The sequence below is a fragment of the Phacochoerus africanus genome, chromosome 15 (genome assembly GCF_016906955.1).
Source record: "Phacochoerus africanus isolate WHEZ1 chromosome 15, ROS_Pafr_v1, whole genome shotgun sequence".
NCBI classification, from domain to species: Eukaryota; Metazoa; Chordata; class Mammalia; order Artiodactyla; family Suidae; genus Phacochoerus; species Phacochoerus africanus.
The window spans coordinates 102,104,627-102,131,308 of record NC_062558.1 but is presented as its reverse complement, the minus strand read 5'-3'; the positions used below and the strand labels follow the sequence as shown (position 1 = coordinate 102,131,308).

Below are 26,682 nucleotides of genomic sequence, written 5' to 3'. Positions count from 1 at the left end.
CTCAGACTTATAAAGATGCAAGAAAAAGTCACCAAAAAACAAAAATCAGTTCTCATATATCCTTCACGCAGTTCCAAATGTTCATAATTTACATAATGATGGTACAATTATGAAAAACAGAAAATTTATTTGGATACTATGCTATTAACTGATATATAGATCTTTTTCAGATTTCACGTATTGTCACACTAATTTTTTTTTTTTTAATGCTCCTGGATCCAATCCAGGATTACACATTGCAACTAGCTGTCATATTTTCTGTCCTCTTCAGTCTAAGAGAGTTCCCCAGTTTTTCTTTATCCTTCATGACACTGAAACTTTTGGGGAGTACTGGCCAGCCACCTTGTTGAATGTCCTTCAAGATGGGTGTGTATGATACCCTCACGATTAAATTCAGCTTGTGCATTTTTAGCAAGGATTACACAGAAGTGATGCTATGCCCTTCTTGGGAGATTATTTCAGGAGTCACTTTGTGTTGACGTGTCTCCTTACTAGTAAGGTTAACTTTGATTACTTGGTTACAGGGGTGTGAGCCTGATTTCTCCACTGTAAAGTTACTGTTATTCTCTCTGTAATTAATAAGTATCCTGTGTGGAGATACTTTCAAAATATGCATATATCCTATTTCTCATCAACCTTTGTCCCACTAATTTTACCATCCACTGATGGTTCTGACCTACAACAATTATTACTGTGGTATTGGCCAAATGATGAGACCAAGATTTCAGCTTTAGAATTAAGTATGGGAAGAGTTTCCAGAAGTAGCTGAGGAACATCTTGCAATCTGACAGTATAATCTGGTGACAGAGAGCAGATCCAAAATTCAAATATTGGCTCCCCTGTGTATTAGCTGTGATCTTAAACAAATTAACTTCTTTGAGCATCAATTCCCTCGTTGGTAAAGTAAGGATTATGAAGTTTACCTTATTGAGTTTTTTATGATGGTTACAATAATCTAAAGAATGTTGTACAGTCTCTGGCACACAGTAAATGCTTAGTAAATTTTAGCTATTATCATAATGATAACGGATATTGTAACAATCTTCAGAAGAAAGAAAACCCAAAGGTACTTTTTTGGCATAGTTACTTATATAAAAATACTCTTTCTTTCTTTCTCCTTTTTTGGGGCGGGAGGGGCCTTTTTTTTATTATTATTATTTTAGGGCCACATCTATGGCATATGGAGGTTCCAAGGCTGGGGGGTTGAATCGGAGCTGTAGCTGCTGGCCTACACCACAGCCATAGCAATGCTGGATCCGAGCCATGTCTGTAACCTACACCACAGCTCACACCAACACCAGATCCTTAACCCACTGAACAAGGCCGGGGATCAAACCTGCATGCTCACGGATGCAAGTCAGATTCAGTTTCGTTGAGCCATCATGGAAACTCCTCTTTCGCCTTTTATTAAATCTATCTGGGAAAAATATATTTCTGATGTACCTGTTAAAACAAGTAAGAAACCAGATTGAATAAACACACACAGATGCACTTTGGATATGATGACAAAGGAAAGACTAGCTGAAATAAAAGCTAATATAAACATAATACCCAGGATTATCGAGCACCTTAGCAGATATTGGTTATTTTTTTAGGCCAGTAGCCAATCTCCCATTCAATAGTGGAATTCATGAGTAAGTGGAAGTGTGCCCAGCTTAAAAAAAATGTATCTTCCAAGTTCTTTCGTAACCAGAGTTGGTTAATATGGGCAATAAGCAAATGTCTGCTAGGTGTGCCTTCCAAGAAAGCTGAAGAGTTTTGGTAAGAAGAAACCTACCTGACATAGTCTTTTTTTTTTTTGGCTGCCCCACTGCATATGGTGTTCCTAGGCCAGAGATCAGATCCATATCACAGCTGTGACCTACAGTGCAGCTGCGGCAACACCAGATCCTTTAACCCACTGTGCCGGGCCAGGGATGGAACCTGTATCCTGATGCTGCAGACATCGCCAATCCCATTGCACCATAGCAGGAACTCCCTGACATGTGCCTTTTATTTTTTTATTTTTCTTATTAAGGCTGTACTTGCAGCATATGGAAGTTCCCAGGCTGGGGGTCAAATTGGAGCTGCAGCTGTCTGGCCTGTGCCACAGTCACAGCAACACAAGATCTGAGCCACATCTGCCCCAGCACAGCTTGCAGCGATTCTGGATCCTTAACCTACTGAACGAAGCCAGGGATTGAACCCACATCCTCATATATACTAGTCAGGTTCTTAACCTTCTGAGCCACAGTGGAAACTCCAACATGTACTTCTTTCATCTTCACTCTCCTCCCTTCTTCCTGCCTTTAACTGAGAAACAATGCTTATAGATACAACAGCCACCTTATAGCCTAAGGACTGAAAACCACTCACTAAAGATAGCAGAGCAGAAAGATTAAAGGAGGCTGGTTCCTTATGTACCTACTATTCTCTTTTTTATAATGAAGAACCTGAGGTTCAGAGATGTTAAGCAAATCATCTATGGTCAGTTAGCTCTTAAGCAGTGCAGCAGGGATTTAAGTCTATGTATGACTCCAAAGTCATCTATTTTCTATAAACCTTCCTAAAAAGATAGAGCATAGTTAGAACCTTTCTCTCCACATTTACACTTAATGATGGACAAAGTAAAGTGTGATGGGCAGAACAAAATGCCCAAGGTCTGATGGGAGAGCCAGTAGTATTACTTGTTCTCTTTGTTGACTTGCAACAACCCCGGTCTGATAAGCAAACATGACCAGCAGTTCTGTGGCACTTCATCTTCTACTCATGCCAGTAAAAAGGGCTTCGAAACCATGATAAGCAATTAATGATGTGTCATCAACAAGCAGTTGCGATCCAAAGAGCACATCCAAAACATGATGGCCTAAGTCAGAAGTCACAAAGAAATGGCAGATGTGTTTTGATTGGTTGGTGTGGATGCTTAATAAATTGCTTGAGCTGATAAATGTCATAATAATTGAGATTTCTTGCTGCTCTTATAAAATCTGGACCTGGGAGTTTCCTGGTGGCCTAGAAATTAAGGATCTGGCGTTGACACTGCTATTTCATGGGTTTGATCCCTGGCCTGGGAACTTCCATATGCCATGGGTGTGGCCAGATTAATTAATTAATTAAATAAAACCTGTGTCTGAATTCCTGGGTGGGAATATGTGATTGGAGCTGTCTCCCTTCAATAGCCTTTCCATTCCATTCTCTTCTGGTACTAAGCCAGTTTACAGTTATCATCCAGTTTCCTATTATCATCAGATTTGTTCTCTTATTCTTACTGTTGACTGGGGGAAAAAAAATGCATGACCTGAGAGTTGTGAGTTAAATTTTATTTGGGGCCAAATAAGGACTATAGCCCAGGAGAGAGTCCCTCAGACGTAGCCCTGAGGAATTGCTCCAAAGAAGTAGCAAGGGAGGTCAGCACATACATGATTTTGGTGAGTGGGGCTACGTGCAATCAAGCACATGTTTTGGCAGAGGCCTGCTGCTAGTCACGAGGAGCAGATGTCTCTGTTAATGATTTTAGTGCTTTTCTAGAGATGAGAAGATGTAAGAAATTGGGCTCATAAAAATCTTCCCTTGAAAATATCTCACTATCTGAAGGCCTGTTCTGCCAGTTTTTCTCAGAGCACAGAGTGCCTCATTCCTGATCTCCACCTTGAACTTCTTTCAGGGTTTGTAGGTCAGTGACTGCAGTGACTAGTGACCTAGTCCTTGTAGAGGCAGATGGCAAGTGACGATTTTCAGTTGACATTATAACAAAAAAATATTTTCTCTCTGATAAGTATTTAATCTCTAAAACAAAAACTGATAGATCGAGTTGTCTGTTTCTTATATGGGGCCCACTTCAGGCATTTCAATTACCTACCAGGAGGCAGAGAATTAAAAGAACACTCAGACATGTGCTTTCTAGATCTGCTTGCAGATCAACAGCCCTTCCGGCTCATTCACAGCACTCCCATTTCACGTGTGTGACTTTAGCAAGCCTTCCCAACAACTGTTGAAGTAAGTATTATCATTCTTGTTGGAATGGGATAGGTTAGTTGATTTTTTAGAGTCTAAGTTAGTTAGACTTTTGACTGCTGTTTTGTTGGTTTGCAAAGTTATTTTCTGTGAGTATTCTTTTTGGATAACAGGAATGGTTAGAATTGGTAGACCTGTGGACTATTGTCCCACCTAAATTGGTGACCTCATATCATTGCTTCTTTACTACCCTCTGGCTCAGCATTACAAAATGAGCTAATTTATTACTGAGCACCCTGTGCCAGGCACTGTGTTAAGGGCTTTACATGCATTGATTAATTATTCATCATAACAACACTCTGAAATGTTGAAGGACAATTTTTTTAAACTGGATCATGATTCATGTACAGATATAAAATGAACATGTGTCTATGGTTTTATTTAACATCAGTTAATGATGTAATAACCAAAATGTTACAACTAGTCCAAATAAGAATCCAGAGAGCAGATGAATATGTTAAACCGTGAGGAATGCTAACATGAACTTACTTGATTGATGCAGAAGTGATCTTTATCCATGGGACAGTAGTTAGTTGCATACCATAAGACACAATTGGCATTTCTGTGAATAAGAATATTTGCATTACTCTGTTCTCTACAAATTATAGAATCGTAAAATAATTCAAAGGCAATGAAATTCAGACATAATCTGGATGAATAAATTAGATAGGATACCCACTAATCTTTTCTTATTCTCCTTTGAAAGTATTTCACAGTTTTTCCTGAGAAGTACTTCTGTTGTTATTCGTCTTTTACAAATGAGGAAATTGCAGCCAAAAGAGGTTAAGAAAATTTTCCAAGGTCTCATAACCAGTGAGTGGAGGAATCATGTTTGAACCCAAGTCTAACTGAGTCTGGCAAAAATAGTGCAGTTAAATCATTTTTCCCCTTGGATTTATTACACTTGAAGAATTCAATTCAAAGCAAGCAAGAATGAGAAAACAGGAGCCCACTGTTTCTTGCTTTTTTCTCTATAGTTGTTGTAAGTTGGCAGCCTGAATTCAGCCGAAAATTTTTATACAGTGTTTAAATTTAAAAAAAAAAAAGGGTTATGACCATTATTAGTTACCTATTGCTGAGCAACAAAATACAAAAAACTTAGTGGCTTAAAACAACAGTAAAAATCTATTATCTCAGTGTCTTGGCTGGATGGTCCTAGCTCACAGTCTCCTGCGAGGTTGCAGATGTAATGTTGGCTGGGGCTGTATCCTCTGAAAGCTTGACTAGGGCTGGATGATGCACTTGGAGGTGGCTTACTCACATGGTTGGCAAGGTGGTGCTGGCTGTTGATGGGAGATCTCAGTTACACGCCATGGAGGCCTCTTTGCAGACTGCTCGAGTGTCCTCATTTCGCAGTGGCTGACTTCCCCACAGTGAGTAATCCCAAAGAAAGCAAGGCAGTCTTTCATATGTTTTATGACCTAGCCGTGGAAGTAGGTCACATATCATCAATTCCATCATATTTTACTGGTCCTTCAGACAACCCCTGATACAATGAAATACTTTATGTAGGTGACTGCACAAGGACATAAGTACCTATAGGGAGAAGATCACTGGAGGCCATTTCAGAGACTATCTGTCACATGTACATTTAAATATCACAACATGTCACATAAGAATCTGGATTTCTGACTTCTCTAGAAAAATCAGATTTGGCAACCCTGCAGGGAAAGCCCAGATTCCCTCATGACTATAATCAATTAGAATTGAGTAGCTACTACTCATTCGAGAAAGAATATGCACTACCTGAGTTCTTCCTGGTTCCTGTTCAACTTACTTATGTAACCTCCTTGGCTCTTGTGCCATATGATTGATTTCTGCAAGTGAAACGTGTCCAAAGTGTTATGCCACTTATACACCTAACTCCTAAAATGTCCCATGTGATCATCCATGCTCTCCGTCCTCTCCCAGCTGCTGGCTGGATATCCATGCTCAGAACACCCTTGGGAGTCATGCATTGAAGATGGTGGGACCTCTTATTGTCTTAATCTCTGACAGCACAGAGCCGGGTTCCCAGTCTCCACTCTCGCTTCCATCCCTACACTGACCTGTAGAGTGAAAAATGAGCTTGACTGTGTTCGTTTTATTAAGGTACTGAGATTTGGACATACTTTTTATGTAACTAGAATTAATTCTGTGACAAAAACCACAAAAGGCATCTTGAAGTGAGGCATGCCTTAAAAAAAAATAAGTGGCACTGGCTTAGCATGCCAGTTGTGGGAAGAAAGGATGCTGATTCCAGAGGCAGGAAAGGTGGCAAACCATGCTGTGCATTGGCAAAACACTTGGCAAAAATTCTCGCTTGCAATAACTTGAGAGGCAGGCCATATGCTTCCTGACTGTCAGCTCCAAAAGAAGCAGTTGGAAGGCATCAAACTGCTAGTGTGTGTTGGCCACAATTGGCTGGCAAGTTTTGGCACTTTGCAGGAAGAAATGAAAGAAAATAGGAAAATTGTGTAAATCTGAGGTCTTGAAGTAGGCTACTTCTAGACCTCAAATAGGAGGAAATAAGAGTGAGAAAACTGTATGCAACAAAAGACTGCTAGGTCACCACCTTTTGGCATAGATCACATCAAAGATGTGGCTTTTCCACTCAGGTCTGACAGCATCAAGGTGGCTGCCACTAAGATGGGAGAGCCATGAGGATGAGGGAAAAAGACATGAAGGATGTTGAGAGCTATGTCTAGGAAAGTACTTGGGGTGTAATTTGTGGCATAGGAACAGTCTAAAAGAAAATCAATGAGAAGGCTGTCAGGTTACAGAGGAAATAGTATTTCCTAAGGAAACAGAAGTCTGGGACAAAGACTAGTCGAGACACACAAAGAAAAAGTATATTTTTTCACACATTTTAATAATGTTTGTACTCTAGTAACTTACACAAACTATTAAAGCAAAGCCTAGAAAACAGATGAAATGACAGCTCTAATTTTGATTTTATAGAAATCAATGGGTGTTTCTCATGTTGTTTAAAAATATAAATCTGGGAGTTCCCGTCGTGGTGCAGTGGTTAACAAATCTGACTAGGAACCATGAGGTTGCGGGTTCGGTCCCTGCCTTTGCTCAGTGGGTTAAGGATCCGGCGTTGCCGTGAGATGTGGTGTAGGTTGCAGACGCGGCTCGGATCCCGTGTTGCTATGGCTCTGGCGTAGGCTGGTGGCTACAGCTCCGATTGGACCTCTAGCCTGGGCACCTCCATATGCCGCGGGAGCGGCCCAAGAAATGGCAAAAAGACAAAAAATATATATATATATATCTGTTACTTTGAAAATCTTATGATTACCAAAGAGGACAGGTGGTGGGAGGAGGCATGGACTAGGGGTTTGGGATTGGCACATGCACACTGTGGTAAATGGAATGACTGGCCAGCGGGGACCTTCTGTATAGCACAGGGGACTCTCCACAATATTCTGTAATAAGAATCTAAAAAAGAATGGATGTGTGTATATGTATAAGTGAATCACTTTGTTGTATAGCAGAAAACATCACAACATTGTAAATCAATTATACATCAGTAAAACATTAAAAAATGAAAAACAAAAAAACTATATACTGATTAATAAAATTTCCACTATACTAATTTAACATGGTAAATGTTATATGCCCATTGGGCAACTAAATGTTTATTCAGACTCCAGACCTATTAAATACATTATTTCAGCTGTTAGATGATCACAGACCAGCTGATTTGATAAGTAAATTTTAAGTTTCTGAGTGTTGCATTTCTGACACAAATATACCCATCTGTAATGGAATAATCAGTGTCATATCTAAATGTGACTGAGGGGTGGGCCAGAAAGGGATGCCAAAGGAAGTGGTTAAAACCTTAAAATTGTTTTCAGGTTTGGTCCTATAGGTCCAGTCCTGAGTCAATATCATAGATAGACCATCACCCAAGGTCCAGTCCAGGTGTTCAGAAGAGAGAGTTGGTACAAGAAAGAAGAGGCAGAAAAGCTAATCAGAGGACAGTGAGGCAACGCAAACATTAGCAACAGCGTGAAGCCATCATCAGTCACCCTTAGGCTGGCAAGACACAGGGAAAAAGTGGTATCATCAGAGCCTAGGAACAAAGATCACCCAGCAGAAAACAGAGTCAAGGCCAGGATGTCCCAAAGGTGCTGGGGTCCCTAGAAGAGGGGCAGCAGCTTTGGGGAGATGCCACCCAAGGTGGCAAGGGAAGAAGACTGCTGTTCTCACCAGTGCTTCCCATTGAATAAGCCATCTAGAGGACAACTGACCCTGCATCCTGAGAGAGCCAGCCTTCAGGAGCCAGGCCTTCCTCCCATCGAGTGGGGCAGGGGCATGGCAGGCAAAGGATCTGAGCACATAGCATAGGACCCACAGACACTGGTAAGAACAAGAAGAGATATAGAACACTGTCTTCTCAAAAAAAACCAAAGCTCAAGTGTTAGAGCAACTTAAAAGAGTGTTACAGTCAAAGGTGGAATATTTTTAAATCTCTTGCTTTTCACAGGTCTTGTTCTAGTTATTGTGATTTAAGTCTTCACTTTTTCATTTTTATTTTGGGTCGTGGAAGACCCAGCATGTGGGGGAACTTCTTTATTCCGTGTCCAAAGATGAAATCTGTACAGACGTAGCTTCTTCAATTTTTATACATAAATATGATTAAACATTTGAAAACTGCAAAGGTGGAAGAAATTCTGCCTCTGTTACTTAGCAGCTCTGTGATATTGGACAATCTATGTAACCAAACCCTACAGGTCTAAATTCCTCATATCTAAAATGGACACAGTAATATCTTCTTACTTATCTCACTGGCCTATTGAAATGGTCATAGTTTTTGTTTCTTTATTGAGAAAATATATGTGAAAATATTGGTATACAGAAAAGCATTATATAATGTTAAAACATTTAATATATATAAATATATATTATATATATATATGTATGTATATCTCAAGTCTGTCTCCCTACTATTCCATCCTTTATTTTGAGGGTTGACTTTACTGAGATATAACTTAAATACAAATACATGTAAGTGTACGATTAATGAGTTTTGACCAATATATACAAATGTGTAACTGCTACCACAATCCTAATATAGAATATATCCATTGCCCCCCAAATTATCCCTCATACCTCTTTGCATTTTTATACTTTTTAGAAGTCAGTATGTACCCAAGAGAAATGAATACATACATCCACACAAAAATTAGTGCATAAATGTTCATAGCAGCATTATTCATAATAGCTCAAAAGTGAAAACAACCCAAGTGTCCGTCAGCTGATAAACGGATAAATAAAATGTGATATATCCATGCAGTGGAATATTGTTCAGCTATGAAAAGGAATGAAGTACTGACACCTGCTACAACATGGATGGAACCTTGACAACATTAAGTAAAAGAAGCCAGACCGAGAAGAGCATGTACTTTATGATTTCATTTAAATGAAATATCTAGAATAGGCAAATCTGTACAGATAGAAAGTAGAGTCATGTGTTTGCCCAGGGGTAAGGGGAAATGTAGAGTGAATGCTAATAGTTATAGGGTTTCTTTTGGGGGTGATAAAAATGTTCTAAAATTGATTTTGGTAATGGTTGCTCAATTCTCTGGATATGCTACAACCATTGCATTGTACCTTTTTTTTTTTTTTTTTTGCTTTTTAGGGGCGTACTTGCATGGAGGTTCTCAAGTTAGTTAGGGTTTGAATTGGAGCTACAGCTGCTAGCCTATACCACAGCCACAGCAACACAAGATCCAAGCCGTGTCTGCAACCTATACCACAGCTTACAGCAACACCAGATCCCCAGCCCACTGAACAAGGCCAGGGATCGAACCTGTATCCTCATGGATACTAGTCATTCATTGTAACTTTTGTATATTATTTTCCTTCAAAGTTACAAGACTATTTATATAAATTAAAACAAAGGAAAATATCTATAATTTAAAATCCTAGGAAATCAAACTCTTGATTATTTCTTGTCCTTTCTTCACTTCATCTTTGAGTATATTTTCTTGATTTATAGTCATAAGTGGTACAGACATGATTAGCAGTTTGCTTTCATCAGTTAATATTGCATCATGAACATTTTTCCATCTTGTTACAGAGTCTTCATAATGATCAATTTGGAGACGACATGCTACACCCAGGCTGTTTCTGTCCTTCCTCTAGTTCAGAACAGTGAACTTTCTTACCTAGATAACTGCGAATGTTTCGTAACTGGTGCCCTTGCTCTTTGGTAGTCTTCTAACAATCTGTCCTTCACACACAAGCCAGCCACGCATCAATGCTCAAAAATCATGGGTGGAAGTTCCCATCATGGCTCAACGGTAATGAACCTGACTAGTATCCACGAGGATTCGGGTTTGATTCCTGGCCTCACTTAGTGGGCTAAGGATCCGATATCGCTGTGAGCCATGGTGTAGGTCACCGACGCAGCTCGGAACCCGAGTCGCAGTGGCTGTGGTGTAGGCTGGCAGCTACAGCTCTGATTCAGCCCCTAGCCTGGGAACTTCCATATGCCTCAGGTGCGGCCCTTAAAAGACAAAAACAAAAAACAAAAAAACACAACAAAAACCAAGGTGACTAGTGACTGTCACCACAGTGTATATATAGTGCATTTACCTCATCACAGAATTCTGTTGGAACATGCTAGATAAAAGAAGCCAACTGAAAGGAGGAGGTGGGATTCAAACCTATGTCTGAGTGACTTCAAGGGTAGAACTCATAACAGCATAATGTAGTATCATTGTTGACTTTTTTAAAAAAATTTATTGGAGTTGATTTACAATATTGTGTTAATTCATTGTTATTACTTGCTTAGTCCTGCTTTCAATTTCAGTCCTTCTGAAAGAATTTACAGGGAGCTTCAAGCCTGGCTACCTCATGGGGTAACCAACTGTCCCAGTTTGCCTGGGACTGAGGGAGTTTCTAGGATGTAGAAAAGTCCCAGGGAAACCAGGCCACCCAGGTAATTTTCAAAATAATTATCAGGGGAGTTCCCGTCATGGCTCAGTGGAAACAAATCTGACTAGTATCCATGAGGACACAGGTTCGATCCCTGGCCTCACTCTGTGGATTAAGGATCCAGTGTTGCTGTGGCTGTGGCATAGGCCGGCAGCTGCACCTCTGGTTTGATCCGTAGCCTGGGAACCTCTCCATATGCCACGGGTATGGTCCTAAAAAATAAAGGCAAAATAATTATCAAAATTCTCTATTGAGGTTTGTAGCAGATAAATAGACAGGCTCACTCATCTCCATTTCAACCCATCATAATAAGCCATAATGCATGCTACATGTGAGAAAATTGAAGACTTCATTTCCCAGGCTTCCTTAGAGCTTGGGTCCTGACAGAGCTTGGCTCAGCCAAGCAGATGCTCTTGGGCAGCATCTGGAAAGCCAGAGTGAGGAGGAGCCTGCGTTATGCTGTTCCATCTGATGGGCAGTGCAGTGGCAGCAGAGGTCCCAGTACCTTGTCTTGGAAGTCATGGATTTGGAGAGACAGAACACAGGGCATGAATTTGGAAGGTTTCAGTTCAGCCTGAGACAGTCAGTCCTGGACCCAGCGGTAGAACACTTCTATTGTGCCAGAAGTAGCAGTTCCTTACAGCAGCCCCTTAGGAAGCTGATCCTATGGTGGAATTCTGGGAGTCTTTGCTGGGAGCCCTGCCTAGAGGCTGCTCCTTCAGCCTTTCCAGTAATTTTTATCCACCCTGGATTAATTCATTTTATGTGGAAATGAGATAAAGCAACCTTTGTTATTTGCAGGTGAAGAAACTTCAGTATTCAGAGGAGACTTCACCCAGAAAACAGGGAAGCTGTAAGAGAAATGTGAATGTCCCTAATTTTGGGAAGACTCCCCCTTCCTCTGCTGTCATTCTCAAAGTAATGTGCATACACCCAATTCACCAGCATCCCCCAGATTCTGGAACTTCGGTGATGAGATGACTATGCATATACACACATCTATAGATATAGACACACACTTTTTCCCTCTTCCATGTGCTAGACTGCTCTTCCAGATTTCTTCACATGATAGTTCAAATCTCAATCTTTCAACCTTCAGAAACCAGAATCAATGTGGCTTCCTCAACTAGTCCCATCTAAACTGGCCCCTTCCTTCAGGTTATTCTCTCTCACATCATTTGGTTTAATCTTTATGCCATTTAACACAGTCTGGATTTATTTATTTACTTGTTTATTCTCTGTCTTCCCCTGCCCCCCACCCCAAAAAGCATGCATGCTCCATTCTGGGAGGGCCCTTTTGCCTTGCTTATCACCGTAACTTGGAACATTGTTTTGCACATGGTAGCATCATTTAAAAATATTTGTTGAGGAATTCTCTTGTGGCGCAGCAGCTTAAAGATCTGGCATTGTCACTGCAGTGGCTTGACTTGCTGCTATGGTGTAGGTTCGATCCCTGGCTCTGGAACTTCCACATGCTGCTGGTACAGCCAAGGAAAAAAAACAAAAACAAACAAACAAAAAACAAACAAACAAACAAAAAATATTTGTTGACTAAATATACAAAATAGATTGGCATAGCTGGGAATTTTTTTTTTTTTAAGGAATAAAGGCTCTTTTGGGAACAAAAGATATAAGATTCTAGACTGAAAAAACAGTTGGGAAGTAAAGGGACCCAGCATTGTGAAAGGCAATGCTATGCAGGCAGTGGAATATTACATCAGGTGTTTGCAGCCATGGTGTAAAGTCTGCAGGTCACAGGAGATACACCGCCTTTTGGGAGGCATGGTAGCTGAGTTATGAAGTGTGCAGGTTCTGGAGCTGCCCAGACCTGACCTCAAATATCTGTTACACATTTTCTGCTATGTGAACTTGGGCAAGGTAGCCTCTCTAAGTGTTAGTTCCCTCATCCAAAATATGAGGATAATAATACCAACTCATATGACTACTGTGCTAACTAAAAAGATGATCCTTACAGGTGCTTAGTATGGTGTGTGGCATGTAAGAACTCAATCAATGCTAGATAATAAGACTACTTTGATTTTACTAAACTCAGCTCCATTCCTACACTTATACCCAATACCTGGAGCCACTCTGATTATACTTTATCAACTTTCTAGGCAGCCACACTCTATTTCCCCTCACCAAATCATAATTAGTAGGTGCTCAAAAAATATTAGCGACTAACAGGAAGTTTTTTCATGTGGGTTTTCAGTCCTGTACCCATGGTTATTATGAGTGGTAGCAGCAGCTGATGCTATATTTTTCTACCTCTGTTGACCAAAAATATATATATATATATCTATATCTATAGATAGATATATAGATATCCACAAAACCCAACAACAAGAAGCTAAAATAGGCAACAGTTGTATTCAGTAGAAAATACTCCATCACTGGGAAGAAAATTGACCCAAACAGAAAAACAGTAAAAAGGATGGGGTTGACCAAAACCCTCTCCAGTAGTTTCTTAGAGTGAATCATCTTCCTTCCACTTGATTTGCTCCCTTGAGAGGGACAGGGTCAATTCACTCTTTCAGCCAGCAAGTGTTTATGAAGTGCCTACCATGTTTACAATGTAAGAGAGGCTAAGAATATCTCCTCCACATCCACCTCCTCGTTAGTTACCCTCTATTCAAAAATCAGAATTCAGCTTAAATGTCATCTGCTACAGTTTAAGACTAAGACAGGTCACCCTGGTATGTGCCATCATGGCACTGGGAGTCTTAACATTTTCGTACTTCCTGGGGTGCACCTACACTTTTGCTGTTGTGATTATGTGCAAGGCCTTTCTGTAATCTAGATAAGGATACGGGCTTTGTTTTTGCTCAAGACTGTATCCTTGGTTCTTAGCTTGGTGCCTGCTGTGTAGTAGCTGCTCAATTATGAAGAAAGAAAATTGAGAGGCTCTGATGAAGGGGTCTGCAGCCTCTCACCGTTACATCATTATTCACCAGAGCAGTTTTTGTTTTTGGTGGCCTCTGACACCCTGTGGCAGCTCTGCTCCCTAGGGCACTGAAGAAAGAAATATGAAAGGCACTGTAGAGAGTGCCCTTCGTGTCTCAGTGGTTAACGAACCCGACCAGGATCCATGAGGATGTGGGTTCGATCCCTGGCCTCTCTCAGTGGGTTAAGGATCTGGTGTTGCCATGAGCTGTGGTGTAGGTCACCAATGAGGCTTGGATCCCAAGTTGCTGTGATTGTGGTGTAGGCCGGCAGCTGTAGCTCCAATTCGACCCCTAGCCTGGAAGCTTCCATATGCCACAGGTATGGCCCTAAAAAGAAAAAAAAAAAGGAGGCAATATACTCAAAAACAGTCTCTTGTACAAGGTGGCCCCGTGTGAATCTCTAAGGAAGGCACCGACACCGAGAGCAAAAAAGCAAAAATGAAAAAAAAATGTCATTCTTGGGTCAATGTTATTCTGCCAGTTAAAGTTCTAGCAATTCTTTTAAAACTGTGCCTTTCTCCGAGCTCACACTGTGTCATCAGGTGGTTATTAAGTGGTAGAAAGCTTGGGCAAATTTGACTTTATTTCCATCTTAGCAAGGAACTAGAATTTCTACAGTGATAATGTGAAATGATGGCATGGTAGACAGATTTTATCTGTCTTCAGAAAATTACGGTAAATTACAAGTCTTATTTATAGGAATGAAAAACTAGTGCTGGCCTCCCCCTTTTTATGGGAGAAAACTTTTCCTAGAATCCCCCAGACTTTCCCTGACATCTTATTGGCCAGACTGCTCCTAAGTCAACCACAGACTTTGGCCAATCAGCATTGTGCTCCTGATTCTGGGCCCACCTCCTGGGGCAGTTTTACTGCCCATGCTCATCAAAAGTAAAACCTTCAGAGTTCCCTGGTGGCTCAGTGGGTTAAGTATCCAGCTTATCAATGCTGAGGCAAGGGTTCCATCCCTGGCCTGGGACTTCTGCATGTCGAAGATGCAGAAAAAAAAAGTAGAACCTCAGCTTCTTCACCCATGTGAGGAGAGAATTGTATCCTCCCTTGATTCCATACATTTTTTTTCAGCTCCAGTTTGTGCCTGGCACTGTCTTGAATCCTGGAGATTCAAAGATGAGAGACCCCATTTCTGGTTTGGGGGGCTGATGGCTATCAGAAATGCTTCAGGAGTTCCCGTCGTGGCGCAGTGGTTAACGAATCTGACTTGGAACCATGAGGTTGCGGGTTCGGTCCCTGCCCTTGCTCAGTGGGTTAACGATCTGGCATTGCCATGAGCTGTGGTGTAGGTCGCAGACGCGGCTCGGATCCCGCGTTGCTGTGGCTCTGGCGTAGGCCGGTAGCTACAGTTCCGATTCGACCCCTAGCCTGGGAACCTCCATATGCCGTGGGAGCGGCCCCAAAGAAATAGCAAAAAGACAAAAAAAAAAAAAAGAAAGAAATGCTTCAGAGGTCAGACAGGTAACATAGATGTGTAAATTTAGTTTACTTGCATTCTAATCCAAACTTTTAATTTTAAAACACCCAACTGGTCCAAAAAAAAGCCCACATCTTGGCTGGGAGGAGGATTTAGTGTCTTTCATTTATTTCATTCATCCTTGAGGAGACAAAAACAAACAACAAGAAATGTGGTAAGTGTTAAGTCAGACTGAGCTAGGCAGATATTGATATGACTTAACACTGGAGAGGCACCCAACCATCCTGGGGGATCTGCTCAGAGAAGGCCTTCCATTGAGTACTTTAGTTGAGTCTTGAACAAGGAGTAGGCGAGGATCACACAGTACTGTTGGGGAACTGCACTTGTGGTTTCATAGGAGCATTGGATGTGATGGCAGTGAAAGGAACTAAAGGCTGAGGCATGCAGGACAAGAAGGACTTGGATGTGCCCTGCTAAAAAGTTTCAATGCATTATGAATTGTGCAGCATCCATGAAAGAGTTTAGGTACAAGAATGTCATGATTTAGAGTTGCCATCGTGGCCCAGTGGAAATGATCCCTGGCCTCACTCAATGGGTTAAGGATCCAGCGTTTCCCTGAGCTGTAGTGTAAGTCGCAGACGCAGCTCAGATCTGGCATTGCTTTGGCTGTGGCTCAGAGCTGGCATTGCTATGGCAGCTACAGCTCTGGTTTGACCCCTAGCCTGGGAACCTCCATATGCCATGGCTGCAGCCCTAAGAAGACAAAAAGACAAAAAAAAAAAGTCATGATCAGATCTATATTTTTATTTATTTATTTATTTATTTATTTTGTCTTTTTTTGTTGTTGTTATTGTTGTTGTTGCTATTTCTTGGGCCGCTTCTGCGGCATATGGAGATTCCCAGGCTAGGGGTCTAATCGGAGCTGTAGCCACTGGCCTACGCCAGAGCCACAGCAATGCGGGATCCGAGCCGCGTCTGCAACCTACACCACAGCTCACGGCAACGCCGGATCGTTAACCCACTGAGCAAGGGCAGGGATCAAACCCGCAACCTCATGGTTCCTAGTCGGATTCATTAACCACTGCGCCACGACGGGAACTCCTTATTTATTTATTTATTTTGACTTTCTCTCATTTTAGGGCCGAACCTGCAGCATATGGAGGTTCCCAGGCAAGGGGTCCAATCAGAGCTGTAGCCGCCAGCCTACACCAGGGCCACAGCAACTCGGGATCCGGGCTGTGTTTGCGACCTACACCAGAGCTCATGGCAACGCCAGATCCTTAACCCACTGAGCGAGGTCAGGAATCAAATCTGCATCTTCATGGATGCCATTCAGTTTCATTAACTGCTGAACCACGACAGAAACTCCCAGATCTATATTTTTAAAGAATCACCCTTTTTATTTATTTATTTATTTTTTTATCTTTTTGCCATTTCTAGAGCCGCTCTCTCCGCATATGGAGGTTCCCAGGCTAGGGGTCCAATCGGAGCTGTAGCCACCGGCCTATACCAGAGCCACAGCAATGCTAGATCCGAGCCATGTCTGCAACCTACGCCACAGCACACAGCAACACCAGATCTTCAACCCACTGAGCAAGGCCAGTGGGATCAAACCCGCAATCTCATGGATCCTAGTCGGACTCATGAGTTAACCACTGAGCCACGATGGGAACTCCCAAAGTGTCACCCTTTTTAAAGTATAAAACCTAGAGAGAATATAGTAGAAAAATATGCTCCTTTTTTGCGTATTTTATCTTGCATGTTGTTGCACCACATTCCCAGTTGCCCCAACTGGAATCATAGAAAAATCATCCTAGGTTCCTTTAGACTTTTAATAATTCTTGAATCCACCTGATGATCTCACTCTGAATGGTGTGCCCTTCACTCACTCTCTTATCACCTCTTTTCTGCTTGTTTCCAGTGGTTTTCTAGGTTCCCAAATAGGAATCCCCTCCCCTGTTTTATTCTCCAGGCCGCTGCCAGAGATCCTTCTAGGATGTAAATCTAGTGGTTTTTCCACAACCCAAAACTCTCCATTGGTTTCCCATGGCCTTCAGGAAAGAATTCCATATTGTTTCCTGTGGTGCAGAAAGCCATCTGGGATTTGGGCCCCATCTAACCTTTTCGGCCCTTCTCACCTCCTCCCTTCATAGGTTGTCTTTCATACTTGTTGAACTCATGGCTGGTTCCCAAACATGACCGATAGTTTCCAACCCACTGGCAGAATCTCCATTCCCTCAGTTCTGAATGGATTTCCTTTGCCCTATGAAATAATGAAAGGTTGAAATAATGAAATCCCATTTGTTGGTCAAAATTCAGCTTAAGGGTCATTTCCTCCCTGAAATGTGTTTTAACATCCATCCATCTCAGCACCATCTTCTTCCTCTCTCCTCCCCTCTTCCATTATTGCTCACTCTCTCGACTCCTCTGGAGTTACCTTCCATGGCATAGGTGACATGCTTTGCTTCATTCATTGTTCCTCCAAGCAAGGACCATCTGCAATATAATCTCATTTTTAAAAGTTCTTTTTATTTTGTTTCTTTAATTTAAATATTTATCATCATCATCACCATCATCACCATGCAGACTCCTCTGCTCCAAACCTACTGAAAGTCTATGAACCTGGGTCCAGAATCTGCTCTTTAAAAAAAACATCTAGAGTTCCCATCATGACTCAGCAGTTAACAAACCCGACTAGCATCCATGAGGATGTGGGTTCGATCCCTGGCCTCTCTCAGTGGGTTGAGGATCCGGCATTGCTGTGAGCTGTAGTGTAGGACTCAAATGCAGTTTGGATCCCGCATTGCTGTGGCTGTGGCACAGGCTGGTGGCTGCAGCTCCAGTTGGACCCCTGGCCTGGGAACTCCATATGCTGCGGGTGCAGCCCTAAAAAAAAAAAAAAAAAAAAACTGTTCTGTCTCTTGATCAGGTGCTAGTTACACAGGATGTTCATTTGTGCAAAATTCACTGAGCTCTACCCGTAGGATACATATATATTTCTGTTCATATGCTGTTTTTAATAAAAAGTTTAAAAGGAAAAACTCCCTGTTATTCTAATGTATACAGATGATGAAGCATTGGCTTGCCTCTTGCTCAATGAATTGTAAGCCCCTAGGAGGCAGTGAAGGCATCTGTCTTGTCTTTGTATTCCCAGCATCTAGTTTGAGTGCCAACAACATAGTAACACCTAATAAATAATTGGGGAGTTCCAATAACTGGGTGGCTTAGCGGTTAACGAACCTGACTAAGATCCATGAGGATGACGGTTTGATCCCTGGCCTTGCTCAGTGGGTTAAGGATCTGGCATTGCTGTGAGCTGTGATGTAGGTCAAAGACGCAGCTCAGATCCCATGTTGCTGTGAATGTGGTGTAGGCCGGCAGCTACAGCTCCGATTCGACCCCTAGCCTGTGAATTTCCATATGCTGTGGATGCAGCCCTAAAAAGCAAAAAATAAATAATTGGTAAATGACTGAATGAATGAACAGAGAGGGGAAAGTACCTTGTGGGCTTCTCCTCCCTCACTCTCTTCCAAATATTTGTTCCATGCCCCTGCTGGAGCATGTGATAACTCATACCTCAAAATTATACATCCGACACCCCTGGGCTCCCCCAATAAACCTGTGAGATGCCACCTGGCTTCCTCTCTACCACATGCAGCATGTTAACTAATCCAGGGCACCAGCCGGAGCAGGAAAGGAAAAAGGAAGCAGGTGGAGGACGTTCTGTCCCCAGTACCAGTACTTCTGCCCTACCTGGGTCTGAGCCACCTGGCTCAGGCCTTCCTCATCATGCCTGGGAATCTAGCTGGACCTAATATGCCCTTGGAGATACTGCATTGCTAAAGCCTCTGTTCACATCTCTGATATAAAGTGCTTCCTAAACTGCTTAAATTTTGTGAGAATTGGAAAACGTTATATTTGAAAATTTAGGATTAACAATGGTTGGTTTCTGTTTCTTTTGTTTTCTAGCAAATTTACAGTAGAAAGTGAGCACTACTGTAGGTGAAATATCACCTAAGTCATTCAGTCTCAAATAATTACCAAGAGCTTCTTAGGGATGCAATGTGAATAAAAGTCATCTGCCCTAATGGAAATTACAGTGTATGGGGGTAGACAGACAATCAAATATTATCTTTTTCATAACGCTTATGATGCACTTTACATATATATTCATTTCATCACTGTAACAACTCAGTCATGTTCTGTTATTATCCCCATTGTAGAGTTACAAACTGATAGAGTCACAAAGGTCAAGTGTAGGAGTAGGGAGCCCTAATCTTGTTCTAAGGGTCAGGGAACATTTCTTTCAAGGTAAGAGGTTGAAGCAGAGATCTGAGGATTGAGATGGAATCTAGTAGACAAAGAGTTCTGGAAACAGGCAATAGAAACAGCAGATGCAAAGGGATATTCATTTGAGGAAGTGAAAGGCTCTCTGTAGAGGGAGCACTGGGAGCTCAAGATGAGGCAGGGGAGGTAGGCAGGGGCCGAAACACCTAAGCTTTTTTCCTCAATGTCTTCAAATAGTATGATAAGGTCAGGGAAGCAAAAATAGTTAGGAGATTTAAGGTTTATTCTTAGCTTTGTTCTTCATAGCCTCAGCCTTCTCTCCGTGTCACAGTTTCCTTATCTGGGGGGGAAAAAAAATGAGTGAATGGACCAGAGCACTCAAGTGGTCATGGCTTCTAAAGCTCTGATTCTAGGTCAGGCTCTGTGGAGATGTAGGCCTTGGCTGCTGCTGAATGCACTGAGGCCTCTGACTTCTCTGTAGATTAGGTAAGTACAGATGATGGAGGATATCATACACAAGTAAGTTATGCAATAAATATAGTTGTGAGCATGGCTTGTTCCCTGTGTTGGATAACCACCTCTTTGGGGCATTTCCTGTGTGCCAGCATGGTACCAGGTACTTTCAGGTAGATTTCTCATGACAGGTCCTAGTTAGATTTAAAAGCTGAGGCGTCAAGGGATTGAACAACTTCTGGAAGGTCCTCACCACCCACCTTTGTTCTGCCTACTGAGCGTGCCCAGTCCTGTTTCCTGTCGCCAGGTGTGTTCACTTGAGCAATGACTTTCTCTGTATTTGTTCAGTGGCTGACTTGGAATTTGAGCCCAACTCTGACTCCAAAGCTGTGGTATTGACTACCCTGCGATGCTGCCTTCCCTACTTAAAACACAGGCAACTCCTTGCTCTATAAATAGGGTGACATTGTCTCTTAAACGTCCTTTCTGGGTGAGGAAAGTGCTTTTTATAGCTTGGGGTGGCTTCTGTTTACTTGGTCTCTTCCAACACCGGTTAATCCCGCCTACAGCTGTGTCCTTCACTGTCCTTACACTGTATTCCGAGGTTTCCTCCCTGCAAAAGACAACTCCACCAGGCCAAATGGTGTCTGTGTGTGCCAGCAAAGAAATTACACTCTCCTCCCTCTCCAAATCCGCCTACCTTTCCATAAATAATCCTTCTCCTCCTTCCCCTCAGGCCTGTGAGTAGTTTGGTCACTTAACTAAACACACTCACACAAACTCACAAAGGTTTCAGGGAGGAGGGGACAACGTGAATGACCTTGCAAAGGTATCCAGCTCACGGGGGCAGGATTAGTAAACCAAAACCTCTACAAATACATGTTTTCTCCCCCACCGCCGCATTTCTCTGAAGCTCCTTGCTCGCTCCCACCTCAGTCCGCTCTTGGCTCAGTCGGCCATACAAAGCCCAACCCGCCCATCTCTTCTTTTGCAAAGCCCGAGAACTTCAGTCCCCATGTTGAAGCTCGGCGGTGGCGGTGGCGGTGGTGGTGGTGGCGGGCAGGACTGGGCATGCTCAGTAGCTGGGACAGGTCTGGAAGGCGAGGAAGCTGTGTTTGAAGTCGCGCGGCTGGGGTATACGGGAAAGGCGGGCTGCGGGGCCCCCGGCTCGGGGTGTGCGGGGATCCCGGATTCCGCGCCCGGAGCGGGCATGCTCCGGGCCGGCCCCGGGGGGCCGACGCGCGGGGGGCAGGGCGTGGAGGAGGTGGGAGAACCCGCGGGAGGAGGGGAGGAGCACCCAGCTCTCCATCCCCCGGCGCCGGCTCTGCGGCTGCTGAATCGGAAGCCGCAAGGAGGATCCGCGGAAATAAAGACGCAGGAGAATGACCTCCAGAGAGGCCGCATGAGCCGGGGCCCGCGCACTGTCCCACCAGCCCCGGGCATGGGCGACCACGGCGGGCACCCGGAGCTCTCGGCCCCGCAAGCCCCGGGGACTCCCGTCGGCGCCGGCGTTGCAGCCTTGAACGGGCTGCTGCACAACGGCTTCTACCCGCCGTCAGTGCAGCCGCCGCGCCTCTGCGGCCGGGGCCCTGCGGGCGGCGGCGACGCGGCGCCCCAGCGCCTCCCGCTCCAGCCCGACCTCCAGTCACAGCCGCCGCCCCCTCAGCACGATTCCCCGGCCAAGAAATGCCGGCTGCGGAGGAGGATGGACTCGGGCAGGAAGAACAGGCCGCGTAAGTCCCGCCGGGAGGGGATCGCGGGCGCGAGGCCAGCGCAGCTCGGCACCCGGGAGCCGCGGGGCGGGCACCGCAGCGCCCCCCACCCCCACCCTGCACCCCGGCGCTCGCCTAGAGAGACGGTTCCTGGGGGGAGTCGGGGAATGATTCTTTCCCAGAGGCTCCAAGCACTACAGATCGCTGCCTGAGCCTAACCGTTGCTCGCTTGCATCTGTAGAATGGGACGATTGGACTCGGAGTCTGAGCTGCTCCTAGGTCACGGCTCTATAGAAGACGAACGCACTGGCCACCTTACTAATTTGTCAGTCGGAAAATGCACGTGTCAACATTTGGTGGGGTCCAGGAGTAAGGGTACAGCAGGTAGGGGAGAGCGGCAGTTTCCCTCTCCTTTCTCCTCGCCCCTTTCCCTTCTGAGAGCTTGTCTCAGGTTGGCGCTCAGGCAGTCAGCTTGCCCTTTGAATCGCAGAGAAGCTGCCAGCTCCTTGGGTCTATTGGCGAGCGCAAGGTCTGGAGGCGTGGAGTTTGACAACCCCCCAAATCACAGCCTATTAAACTCTGTTTCCGCGCAGCCAATGAGAGGACCTGTTGGGAGGGACACACCCACTGATACCATGTGGGCCGGAACTATGTGGACCAATGAAGATTGGAGGTGGATTTTTTTTCTGGAGCGTGGGGAGGTAGAGTAGAAGGTTTATAATGGTAATGAACAGAACAGAAAGCTGGAAGGCGTTATTTCACAATCTAAAGCTTGTATTTATGATGTTACTTTGTGAAGAGTCCCTTCCCCGCTGATCTCTCTGAGATGAATGTTTGTAGATCGAATTTACAACTGGTTTTTCTTATCTGAACGAAACTTCATTCAACTGGTTACCTCTTTCTGGCTCTTCTTTCTTAATGAAGCTTATAAATGGCAAAAAGCAAAGTAAGTAGAATGCATGCTAACGATTGCATTCAAACATGCACCTTTTACATATAGGTTATACTTTTTGTTATAGGGAAATTTCTAGACATGCTTTGTCTGAAATGGATTTGTCCGAAAAAGCTTTTTATTTGACAAACAGCTTCACCTTTTTCTGTTTCTATTTATCAATTTGGACTTTTAGCTTTTCTGCATTTAACTAAAGTCTCTGAGACTTTGGAAAGCATTTTAACCCAACTGGGACGCAGTAACTTTGATGCCTGTGTTTTGTAGGTCTGAAATATTTCGGTTTAAAGTTAATGTCACGTCGGGCATTTAGAAACTATACAGCAGATTGGCTATGGTTGTAAGGAAGGCATCAACACCTGAATTTCTGTTTACTTTTGTTGTTGAGGCTTGTTAGAAAATGACTTTCTTTAATGGGTTTAGTATTGATTACTTACGATTTTTTAACCAGTTTTACTTCTGAAGCCACATTTTAGTTAATTATTTCTCTGATATACATTAACAGCTTGTGAGTTTGCAATGTAAATAGCTAAAATATAACAAAGGAGAACTGTGTTGAGTTTTTACTTAGTGTTGCTAGCTTAAATGCTCTATGACTGAGTGTATTATACCTCTTGAAATAGTTTTTAAGGAATTGAAAATACATTATCATAACAACAGCATGAAGGCAGAGAAAAAATACTCTTGAGCCCTAACTTTTGCTTGCAAATCCACAAGAAGTATTATTTTAGAACACAAGGGAATATAACTTTATACCTGTGTACTTTGTCAGGTATTAAAGTAGTTTGTATTTTTTTAATGAAAACCATAGTTTTAAGTGTAGTGACCATACTTATCAGCTTTTAAAAAGAACTTATCAAAATTGATTTTTTTATCTTATCATGTTTTCTTTTTCTGAAGTTTATTTTGTTTTAAATTTTTTTTTGTCTTTTTGTCTTTTTTGTTGTTGTTGTTGTTGTTGTTGTTGTTGCTATTTCTTGGGCCGCTCCCGCGGCATATGGAGGTTCCCAGGCTAGGGGTTGAATCAGAGCTGTAGCCACCGGCCTACGCCAGAGCCACAGCAACGCGGGATCCGAGCCGCGTCTGCAACCTGCACCACAGCTCACGGCAACGCCGGATCGTTAACCCACTGAGCAAGGGCAGGGACCGAACCCGCAACCTCATTGTTCCTAGTCGGATTCGTTAACCACTGCGCCACGGCGGGAACTCCTGTTTTAAATTTTTTTATTGAAGTATAGTTGATTCATAATATTGTGTGGGAGTTCCCTTTGTGACTCAGTGGTTAACGAATCCAACTAGGAACTATAACGTTACCGGTTTGATCCCTGGCCTCCCTCGTTGGGTTAAGGATCCAGTGCTGCCCTGAGCTGTGGTGTAAGTCGCAGATGTGGCTTGGATCTGGCGTTGCTGTGGCTCTGGCGTAGGCCAGCAGCAACAGCTCCAATTAGACCCCTAGCCTGAGAACTTCCATATGCCGTGGGTGAGGCCCTCAAAAACACCAATAATAATAATAATATCTTGTTAGTCTTGGTGTAGAACAAAGTGATTCAGTTATACATATAGATGTGTATTATATATATATACTTATGTATTTCTCAAATTTGAATGAACATTTCTGAAATAAACTTTACATGTTCTGAGACACATCTGCTATGTTTATTACCAACATTTCTTAGTTAAAATTAAGCTGAATTTAATATCTTTATTCCTTCCCTATTAACATTCTAGCGTCTTTAAAAAAAAAAAAAAGCCCAAGCAGTTGATGTTTAGGTAATCTAAGACAATTCTACTTAGACTTAAGCATATCTCTATTTTCTGATGACTGATAGAGTTTACATAAGCAATTATTGAGAAGAGTACTTACGGGCTTTAAATGAAATTTAAGAGCAGAAGCATCAAAGTTGGACAAATAATTGATTCCTGCTTATAGTTTGCAACTTTGGACTTATAGTTTGCTTATAGTTTGCTTCTGGCAAACCAGAGGTGTTTTAAGGCAGCCAGATATTACTTATCTCAGGCACCTGGATTGCATATGTGGGTAGGTGTGTTTCTGTTTGGTAATGTTTTGGGTAGGGTGCAATACACATTAAAATACTCAAGTTTAAAAACAATGAATGGAATGAAACAAACAGTTCAGTAGTTTTTGATTATTTAAAAAATTTACATCTGATCCCTCAAGGCACAGATTAGTGAAAATCTTGGAATCTAAAAATCAAGGGAGTTCAGTGGAAACATCTGACTAGGATCCCTGAGGATGCAGGTTCAATCCCTGGCCTTGCTCAGTGGGTTAAGGATCCAGTGTTGCTGTGGCTGTGGTGTCGGTCGGCAGCTGCAGCTCCCATAAGACCCTTAGCCTGGGAACCTCCATATGCTTCCAGTGCAGCCCTAAAAAGGCAAAGAAAGAGAAAGAGAGAGAGAAAGAAAGAGAAAGAAAGAGAAGGAAGGAAGGAAGGAAGGAAGGAAAGAAAGAAAGAAAGAAAGAAAGAAAGAAAGAAAGAAAGAAAGAAAGAGAGAGAGAGAGAGAGAGAGAGAGAAAGAAAAAGAAAAAAAAATCAGAATAGTGGCAGGTTGACTTTGCTCAATCAAGAAAGGGGAATCTTGTCTACTGTTTTCATCAAAAGTACCATCACTTCACTCACTGTGCTTATCTTTGGAAAGCTTTCCTAGGACTAACAGCTTCATCAAGCTTCCTTGATTACTTTACCTGCCTTTGCTACTTAACAACCATGGGACCTCAGCCAAGTTAGCTCTCATCTTGGAATTCAGGGATTGGCCAGATAATCTTCAAGTGTTATTTCTTGTACCTTCAAAATTTTAAGATACTTCAGAGCTGATAGTTGTTTTCTACATTAGTTATCCAGTCTGCCATATGGCTTAGCATTTTATTATTACTATTACTTAAATTGTACCAAGTTGTATACTTTATTCATCTATTTATTTATTTATTTATTGCTTTTTAGCACCACACCCGCAGCATATGGAGGTTCCCAGGCTAGGGGTCAAATCCGAGCTGCAGCTGCCAGTCTACACCACAGCCACAACAATGCCAGATCTGAGCCTCATCTGCAACCAACACCACAGCTCATGGCAATGTCAGATCCTTAACCCACTGAGTGAGGCCAGGGATTGAACCCACATCCTCATGGATCCTAGTTGGGTTCATTAATCACTGAGCCATGATGGGAACTCCCTATTATTTTTTTTTTAATTTATTTTTGCCTTGTGCTGATTGTTTCATATATGGTATTGGTCTTATCACCTTAATTAAGTCAGAAGTCTTATTATAGATGATACAGGTTTTTTTTTCATATGCTTTGCATCTTGGATACCTGACTATTTGATTGATGTTGCAGAAAAAAGGTACAAGTGATGTCATCATCAGCTCACTGAAGTAGCCATTTCCTTCCATAGGACAGACTGGCAGAAGTCCTTCAGTGGAGCATCCATAGGGAGATTCCTTTGGTATGTCCTCAGTGCTCTGATTCTCTGAAGCATACATAGGTAACATCTTATAGAGTCAGCTCCCTTCCTGAATACCTTGAAACTAATGAAAGCTATAATAAAGTGCTGTGAGAGCTTAATGTTTATAAATGGTATATAGTTATTCAAACTCTGGAGGGCTTGAGTTTGAATTGTAGCTGGATGACCTGGTGCCAATTATTTAACTTCTAGGCTTCAGTTTCAGTATTGGTAAGATGGAGCTATTCATACTACCTCGTGGAGCTGATGTGAGGATTAAACAAGATATTATATACAAAGAATTTAGATTCCTGCTTGGCGCATAGCAGTTACTCAGTAAACACCAGCTGTCGTCACCACCATTCAGGACACTGTCCACCATTAACCCATAGGACAAGATGACTGAGCTGGCAGAGGCACCTCAGATTGATGTTCTTAGTTAAAAAGGGAGTGGGTACTCTAGAATAAGAGAGACTTAAAAAGTGTTATTTGATTAGCTATAACACCCCAGTCCCTTTTCCCCCCCTTTCC

The 26,682-nt window shown here is 42.8% G+C and overlaps 1 protein-coding gene across 5 annotated transcripts in view; it reads left to right on the top strand.

Moving 5' to 3' along the window:
* Positions 1–26,682, top strand: part of PANK1 (pantothenate kinase 1) — a 102,006-nt gene that overhangs the window by 17,652 nt on the left and 57,672 nt on the right. The window contains exon 1 of one of the 5 annotated variants that reach the window (XM_047762718.1): positions 20,902–21,764. The exons of 3 other annotated variants lie outside the window; for them this stretch is intronic. In XM_047762718.1, coding sequence (XP_047618674.1) covers positions 21,047–21,764 — 718 coding nt within the window. In that variant the 5' untranslated portion in view covers positions 20,902–21,046. Of the gene's footprint in view, positions 1–20,901; positions 21,765–22,478; positions 22,690–26,682 lie in introns of those variants that run through there. One more of the 5 variants, XM_047762719.1, reaches the window with a different exon arrangement.